We start from the raw sequence: 9,764 nt of genomic DNA, 5'->3' as shown, positions 1-9,764 counted from the left end.
TATGTTATTCCAAAAAGAGTAATTCCCACCATTTTTGCATCTAAAAGAAATATTCTAATTACTCCATGTACATATTCACCTATGAATATGCATGGATATCACTGATATTAATTATTAAAATTGATTTTTATGTATAGAAAGATGCATAAACGAATGTTTTTTATTATAAAAGTGTTATTCTCATTAAATTTGATTTTTATGCATACAAAGATGCATAAAGGAATTTTTTTATTATAAAAGTTTTATTCTCATTAAATTTGATTTTTATGCATAGAAAGATGCATGAAGGAATTTTTTTTAAATTATAAAAGTGTTATTCTCATTAAATTTGATTTTTATACATAGAAAGATGCGAAAATGAATTTTTTATTATCAAGGTATTATTCTCATTAAATTTAATTTTTTTGCATAGAAAGATGCATAAAGAAAATTTTTTATTATAAAAGTGTTATTCTCAGTGAATTTGATTTTTATGCATAGAAAGATGCATAAAGGATTTTTTTTTATAAAAGTATTACAAGTTAAGCTCTATGCAATGTATTCTTTAAAGCAAGTTGGACAATATCGAAACTTTTGTGCAAAAAAACATTTCCTAAAATCAATTGGATTTCTGATCAAGGGTGCCATTTGAATATCCACTATATGTATAATGTGCCCCAAACACTACGCCATTAAATTCCAAACGTAGCCATAAGAGATTAGACCTTTAAGTTGTGGTGATGCCTGTTTTCAAGCTACCTTCAGGGCACCCAACTGTCAAAAGTGGTGCCCCTTATCTTACAACCACCTTGTGGTTGGATGAGTTTAAGAGAGGCTAGCCAGTTGCCTAAAATTGGGAAGAGTTTCAAGAAGCCCTATTAAAGACTTCTAGCCAAATAAAAAACAAGATAGGGCATCCATAGTATGGGATGAATATGAAAATAAGAGAAGCCCTAAATTTAATACATTACTACCTATAGTAAAATGATCCTTGAGCTAAAAGGTATTAATGACTTTTAGTCACATAGGTTGATTGAGGGAATTTAGGACTTCATTAAGGGACCTTAGATGATTAAGAAATTCTATGAGTTGATGGAGAAAATCAAGTTAGATGTTTATGAGGATTTTTATGGACTTGATATTCATTTTAAGAGCTATAACATGGCATACATGACCTCACGTGTGGTGTGTGATTTAATAGTAAAATTAAAGCCTCGTTTATGTTGATTATGGGTGTGAATAGTGAAGAGTTTCCTTGCCAAGGCTACTATAGAGCCATTGATGTAATATTAGGAGTCATCAAGATTAAGGAGAGCTTGTAGATGCACCATTTTCCACAAGGTCCCAAGTGGGCTTGGAGCCACTTACTCCACATGCCCTCCCTTGGCTTAGCACCAAAAGGTGGTGGTTGTTTCTAATGGTGGCACTCCCTCACCTATTCTCATACTTACTTCCTTACTTGCACAAAAGCACATGGATATTCAACAAATGATCATTACTCATAGTAACACTGCAAATCCTATAAACAAGCAACAAAATACATAAAGCAAAGTGTTAACAAGTAACATTCTTAATGATAGCAACACTACGTGGTGGAAAAAAACAAAAAGCTACTTAAGCATCCACATTTGTGTGATCTTTTTCCTTAACGATCATTCCTTTCAAATTGTCTACTACTAGCAGCATACCTACTCTTTCTTATGACTTGAATCCCCTTATATCGACCCATAATGATGGCATTGTAATAGCACTTTGCTTTATGGAGTGTTGGAACTACAAACTCATTCCTTGAAGCCCATGGTGGCACTTCAAGTGTTAACACTTGTAATTGATACCCTATGGTGTTTGGATCTTCAAATTTTATCCTGGAGCTATATCTAACTCTATATATAGGCACTATTAGAAGGTCTTGGTAGACTGGACCAACCCTATAAACTTTGTCCTAGAGCTAGATCCGACTTTATATTTAGGCACTATTTAAAGATCCTGGTAAAGTGGATCAACCATTTGGACTTTGTTATTGCATACTCATCTAGATCTACCAAGATGCGATTTCAAGTTGGATCTTTCATAACCAATACTTATAGTGGTATCTCTAAAATGACTAACCCTTTGGATTTTTGTTGTTGCATACTTATCTAGCTCTACCAAGATCAGATTTAAAGTCAGATTGTTCATTACCAATCCTAGACTGGCATCTCTAAAATGCGCTTCCCTTGAAATTCGGATAAGCCATGATGGTTTGGACCTCTTGGTCTTCCTACCCCATGATGATAGATACATGGTGTGCAAGTTACTTCCAATTCATGCATCCAAATAAAGTGCTCATCAATATGGATGTCTTCATTACTATTGTGAGAGGTCATTTCTATGTTGTCATTACTATTGTGGGATGTCCTTTATGTGGTGTCTAAAGCCACATCAAAATCTCCAAGTACCACCACTTGGATACGCATGTGTGTGGATTAATCATCACTGTAGTTTCTCTATTTTGCAAACATGCTTGGGGCAAGGGAGAGGAAAGAGAGGGGAAGGGATAAAGGGAAAGGAAAGAGAGTGGAAGGGAAAGAAAAGCTAACATAGAGCTATGTAAGCTTTCCATAAAAGAGTCAAATATCTTAGTTTGCATCTTATGGGGTACAAAGCCATTGTTAAATAATATTATGCACTTAGTTGGGCCTTGCCAAATCTCACGTTTATTATTTCTCTTGGAATCTTTGTTGACGTGGAAAACTTCACAGATTTTACAAAGATTTGGGAGAGTTTTTTTGAACTCAGACTTGTAATTAGATTTGAGACCTTTTATGAATCTCATTAGTTGTTTAAACTCTAGATTGTAATTGGAGTCGAGACCTTTCATAAATTGTAATAATTTAAAGCTTTTTATGAATCCCCTTAGTTTGCAATCATCTTTTTCACCTTTTTCTATATCTTTATTTTACCTTTTCCCCTCTTACATTCACCAAATACAAATACACTTATGAATAATGAACGATTTAAATTTAACACATCTAACCAAAGATCATCCATCCCTTCAAACATGCTATGTGCCATGACCATAATTTAAACACTTGGCAGTGATGAGAAGAGAGTATTTTGCCTATTAACCCACAAAATAAATGAACACCCCTTTCTATTATGCCTACTAAAAAGAGTCAACCAAGTGTAAACAAACAACACTTTTAAGATTCTTTTAAGGTTGGTACATTACATATTTCTTGCTACTCAAACATTCTTTCAGAACAAAATGGTCATCCCCTTTTTTACACTATAATTGGAGTAGTTGGCTGAAGGTTGATGTGTCATTGCTGTAGCCTCCATCCTTGACAAAGTACTTTTGATCAATTTCCAAGTGGTTGAGCTTGCAATAGAACCTAAATTGTTGAAAAATACTAAGAAACCACATGCTTAAGTCATAATCCTCTTTGAGAGTATTGTAAAGCTCAATCCAAGTCCTCTCTTCATGTGTAGATCCTTGTTTTGATTTGATATGATTGATGTCCTCCTTAGACTTCCATTTTTTTTCTTCCATGTATATACCAATGATGTCGCCCAATGATAGAGTTATCTGATTATTCTTGTTTTTTGCATGTCGAAGTTGTCCCTCTGAACTCTTTGCAAGTAAGGTTTTCCAATCCTATACACAATATAGTAAGTTATTAAGTTAGTATTTCTTTACATTTTTTATTGAATGTATCAAAAACATAATATCATCATCAATTATGCAAATAAAACTTTCAAATTCTTAACTCATGTATTATTTTATTTTTGAAAATTTGATTATTTTCATGACACACTTTACGATTTAGAGAAAGAGAAGGGTACTCCTTTAAAACTCAAAGGACATCAACTATACAAATACAATTTTGAAATGCTTCAATGAACGTATTAATTTATTTTATGAAAAAGAACTATTCTTATGATACATTTTACAATCGAGAGAAGGGTACTCTTTTAAAACTCAGAGCATATAAGAATTAAGTGAAAAAAATAGAATGGTTGCAACATCTAAATACATAAAAAATATTATCCTTAGCCTTCCCAAATCATGTGTCGTTAGCCTTCAAGCCAACTGCAAATTCCCAATGTGGGTGCACTAGCATGTTCGTTGTGTCCTCATTCCATTGTCACACATGAATGCTCCTTTGCCAATAGGGTGAAGGATGACCTCTCTATGGCTACATGAAGGCAAAAAGAGAGAACCTTCACAATGGTTCTCTCTCACAAAAGGTGGGAGAAGAAGAAGCTAATGCAAGATGGAAACCTACCAACTATCCTATCTAGCATGCATCCATCCAATAACATACATGCAAGCAAGAACAGACAAGAGAAGAGCTCACAAGTATTCTATTGCAAAGGAAATGATTGTCCATTTCTTAGTCTCAAAAATGACTTATGTGACTAGTTTTACCAAACTTTAAATTGATCCGACCTCCAATACTAGTCTTAAGTAACTCTCATATTGCAAATATATCTAATGTTTTGTCATTAATGTTGCCATCTCCTCATCCATGACATCTTCCAATTTTTTATTTCCAAGTATCTGCTAAAAACAAGTGGGCTCCAACTCATGTATTTCTTTAACCATGTAAACATAATGATGGGTTGTATATCCATTATATCTCAACATGTCAACAAGGTATCTAGACCGACATGTACCTATCTTGATCACTACAAGAAGGAGACCTTAAAACACCCCACATTCTCCTTGCACTAGGAACTAATGGAATACCAAGATCCTCATCCAGGCTCTACTTAGAGCCACTAGAGACACCATCCACATATAAGTTACCTAATAATAGATCATGCACAAAAGGTTGATCTACATTTTCCTTCCCTTTGTGTGATACATAGTACCTACATTTATCCTCATGCTACCTGCCCATGGACTAACATTGGATCCACTACAAGAGGACTCTTCACATCTACTAAGCACCTATGATTGATGCTCTCCATGTTGGGCACCATCATTACTTCTTACATCTACATCTTTTGTTGCCTTTATTAGTGCATACTACCAGCTACTAGTGATCTCATCAAAGACAACATCTCAGCTTATTCGCATCTCATGAGTGATAGGATTAGAATATCTATAACCTTTCGGCTCTCAATGAAGATGAATTTCTCTACCTTTGGATTCAACTCTGTTCTCACTTCATAGAGAACATGCACATATGCAATACACCCTCTCACTTTCAAGTCAGACATATTTGGTTTTATGCCCGTAAACGTCTGTTTAAGTGTTATACCATAAACATATCAATAGTCAATGTCCTATTCATAATGTAAATAGCAATTATTAATATTGCTTCTGCCTAAAAATAATATAGGATACTCTTTTTCAATATCAAGGCCATACGCAACTTATGCAATATGCATATTCTCCCTTTCTGTAATACACCATTCTGTTGAAAGTGTACCTATATGTAAATTGTCTCTTGATTCTTGGCTTTTACAAGAAGTCACTGAACTCATTGGAAAAATACTTTCTTCTACCATCTAATCTCAAACATGAAATAAACCCATACTTTTCTAGTGTGATCATGAATGAATGTATAACATAATATCTATAACCTGAAATTATTGTAGTGTTTGTCGTTCCCTATACATTCGTTCAATGGCCTTCCACCACTGATATGCTTTTCATGCAAGAAAGCATATTTAGCATGCTTTATATACTTATACATAGCATTTATCAGTAAACCTATAACAATATTTTGAGTCTCTATAGACTTCAACTGTCATATATTCACATGACCAATGTGCTTATGCCATACGTTAATATCCACAATGACACCTATCTCATGCATAAACATGGCTCCCTTCAGCTCAAGGATTTTAACATCCAAAGTCGTGACATTTCTCTTACTCTTTGTAATTTGAAACCAAGCAATATTGATTTTTAAAGTCTTCCACAAAAGACCCTTGAGAATTAAACCTCACTTATAGACCCTATTCAACCATCTATCCAATAGAAACCAAGTTCTATGTAATATTTGGAACATAAAGTACATCTTTCAATGACTTTATTTTTCCATTCTGCATAGGCAAAGGCACTTTACCAACATGCATACTAAAGTACACAATATCATTACATGTTTCTACATAACCTATTTTTTTCATTTTCTACATATCTAAACCACTCACCATGACTCGTCATGTGGTTAGAGATGCCACAATCCACATACCAAATATCTCTTGATCACGACACCTCCTATCATAGAACTGAGCATGTGTTGTATCATAGTTGCTTACTTCTATTATCTCACCCTGTTTGCATGATACATAGATACCTTGCTGCAACTTCAAGCCCAAGACCTCTAGTTAAAGAACTACGCTCTATACCAATAAACTATTCCCACCATATTAACAATCGTCTTTTATTTTTAATAATTTTGCTTTTTATAGCATTCGTTTTCCATGTGTCCTAGTTTTAATTAGTAATATCACTATATGCTATTTATATTTCGATTTCTTTGGTAACCACCCGGCTTTTTCTATCTTTAGAGTGTCCTCTTCCACCTGTTTGTATAACATTGGATTCATGTTATTGTTGTTTCACTCTATTTTCGAAAAAGCATATACCTCATCTTCTAAATGATACTCTATCTAGACCTTTACCTATATCTGAGTAGAAGGCTTTCTCATTAAATTTTTAAAGGATGAACATTCCTCAATATTCATCTCCTCATGGATGAGAGTACAATTAGTTCTTAAAAATCAAGAAAGTTCTCTTAAACTGGAATGGTGAACTAAATGTAGGTGTATTCTTTACCAAGATCATTTAAGGTCATAGACACCATATCATCATTTATCATCACCACCTACTATTGGTGATCCAATCAAAACAAGGATATCTATAAACCTTTATTGAGTAATTACACTTATATCCCGCTTTCCTCTAGTAACAATATGCAATTTCTACTTTAGAGATATCTTTTGAGCTTGAGAGTTTATCATTTATATCTTCGCCAAGGTATCCCCGACCTCCTTAGGTATTGTACAATCATACTCATAGACAACCAATGTAAGACCTTTCTCTCTCTATCATGCCATGCTTTATATACATGTGCTTGTTGAGGAGTGGCATTTTATTCACCAATCTCTAGCTCCTTTTCATCACCTGTGATGAACTCCCAATACCCTTTTCCAATAAGAAAATTGATCATCTTGAACTTTCATAGTTGGATTTATTCTTGTCTAACTTCTCGCTCCTAATCTAGGATAGAATGCCAGACATGATTACCTGTAACAACTTACTAAATAGTGCTTGCAAATAATAGGGTCTCCTTTCTTTTACCCTAGAAGGATGCCTTAATCTCAGATAGTGACTTTTATATTTACATGTAGCTCTCAAGGCCACCAAAGGTGTTGCTCCAAAATAAAAGAGAAGAGGAGATAAAAAATAACCTTATCCATGTACCGCTTTCTTGTTTTTGTTCTTGCCTCTTGCTTGCCTTATTAGCTCTCACACGAACCAAAGCTTTAATACGATAAAGTCAATGTGAGAAAGAGGAAGAGCTTGCGTCCCTTGTAAGAAACATACACACACACACATAAGAGAGAGCAAGACGAAAGAGAGATGGATGGATGAATTTCTCTCTACAACCATAAACTAAAGAAAGAAGAGATATAAAAATACACTCTCCTACTATATCATATAATGGTCAATCCATAGTGTGAACCTGACTATATGAGCTAGCACTATAACTAAGCCATACTCTAGTTACTCTAGTAATACAAATATGATTATCACATAGCTTGTTATCCACTGCCAGCGTATCAACCATAATCGCACCAGTCATGCCAATGACATAAAGTGTGGAAGCTATCACCTAGGCAGGTTATCAATGTCTGCAACATTAGTTGAGCTGGATATCGCAAAACAATAGACCTATGGGGTGAGTCTTTCCTATTTTTCAAGTCTATTTTCAAGGATTAGTTACCCTTGCATATATAAATGTGATTGACTCCCAATCATGAACCAACCTTAAGTCTCTTATATAATGAAAGCTCCCTGCCTCCTCTGCACAACGGATTCGGAGGTGCTAGCAGTAGTGGAAGTAGCACTCCTTGCGCGGTCCTCTCACTCGGGGCCTCGCCTATGGATATCCGAAAAAGAGACTAATCCCTCGACTCTTCGAAACCAAACCCGGAAAAACTTCCCTTGCCCATAAAGCACGGGCGATTCCTCCAGGATATTTTTACTCTAACGTAGTCGAGGTCATTACTGACCAAACTGATCCGACCATACCTAAAGTCACTTGGTCAGATCAAGGAAGAAACTTGCACTTGGATCATAGAGATCAACGCTTTTTTTCCCATCGAGAGGCACAGCCGTTGATTTCTTTTTCCATAGAATAATTACTATTCGGGATTTACTTCATCTAGCGTACTACAATAGAATTGAGTCTCATTTTACGGATCCATCAGTCCAGCCTAACCCCATCTAGTCCCATGGGTTAGTCAACCGCCCAACCACTGTAGTGATGGGATCCAATTAAGAATTTGGTTAGGTTTTGTCTCGGGTACCAAGGAAAAGAGTTCCCAGGCTCCCTAGCCAGATAGTCATGCAAATTTAATGCCAGTCACACCACTTACACACCCAATATGAAATTGTCTTTTTCACAGATTCATCAATCTTTAAAACAATCATTTAATGAAGCCATAGTGTCACTGATCATAATCCTCCAAAATATCCGGTTGAATCTTAATTTTAAATCATTCCTTCATCGGAGTATCTATGGCATCCTTGGCAACCAGAATGCTCACCACCTGTCCACTTAGGGGCCTTTTCAATAGTTCCTAGCTCATAGTACCCAGTAAAATATTCACTTATAAAAATTCAACATGGAATCTCCGTTGAAGATCAGCAAGATCAACCAACAGATCCATATAAAAGAGCCGTGTATTGAGGACCAGCAAGGTCAATCAACCAGATCCATGTCCGGTTGTAGAAAATAACTTTTACTCCTTGTTCCAATATCTTCCACGATGCACTTGTGAGAATCATCAGCCACCTAGAGCCTAAGCACCGTATGGTCACAGCACCCTCTAGGATCCTTCGCAGGTCACCTAGCGCTTCACTTATAGGCCGCTTCCTTAGTCCCTCATCCACCGTACCATTCACTCACATCGACATCACATCCTTTCACATACACATCCTCATTCATTCTTCCACACATCCACATTCATACATCCACATCTATACATCCACATCCATTCTTCCACATCCACATCCATACATCTACATCCATATCCACATCCATACATCCACATCCACATCCATACATCTACATCCATATCCACATCCAAACATCTACATCCACATCCAAACATCTACATCCATTTTCACATCCATACATCTACATCCATATCCATATCTATACATCCACATCCACATTCACATCTACATCCATATCCACATTTATTCATTCTCATACGCATGCATACCCTTTCTTTCACATATACATCCGCATTCACATCCAATCACATTCCATACTCATCTTATCACATCCGTTCTCATGCTTTTCTCATTTAATAGCTTTTTCTAGATTGATACCGATAATATGACCTTTTTTTAAATTTCTGCCAATAGCTTGACCTATTTAAAGATTCTTTTTCTGACAACTATTTCCATATTCTTTCTCAATTCCTTAATTGAATTATATTCAATATTCTTCTTTTGAATAAAAGAAGAATGAGATTTTTAGAAATCAAATTTATCCATATTTTCACTTTTGGTAAATAATCATAAATCGAATTATACTAAAAAATTCTCTTTT

At 35.3% G+C, this 9,764-nt stretch overlaps 1 protein-coding gene across 2 annotated transcripts in view; it reads right to left on the bottom strand.

Moving 5' to 3' along the window:
• Window positions 1–3,174: 3,174 nt before the first annotated feature.
• LOC147609766 (uncharacterized) overlaps window positions 3,175–9,764 on the bottom strand; it is an 80,604-nt gene continuing 74,014 nt past the window's right edge. For both annotated transcript variants that reach the window (XM_086787015.1, XM_086787017.1), the window contains one exon: window positions 3,175–3,616. In XM_086787015.1, the coding sequence (XP_086643141.1) occupies window positions 3,248–3,616 (369 nt within the window). In that variant the 3' untranslated portion in view covers window positions 3,175–3,247. The remainder of the gene's footprint in view (window positions 3,617–9,764) is intronic.

The sequence above is a fragment of the Cibotium barometz genome, chromosome 50 (assembly GCF_041138505.1).
Source record: "Cibotium barometz isolate CiBa-2024 chromosome 50, ASM4113850v1, whole genome shotgun sequence".
NCBI lineage: Eukaryota > Viridiplantae > Streptophyta > Polypodiopsida > Cyatheales > Cibotiaceae > Cibotium > Cibotium barometz.
This window is presented reverse-complemented; position numbering and strand designations above follow the sequence as displayed.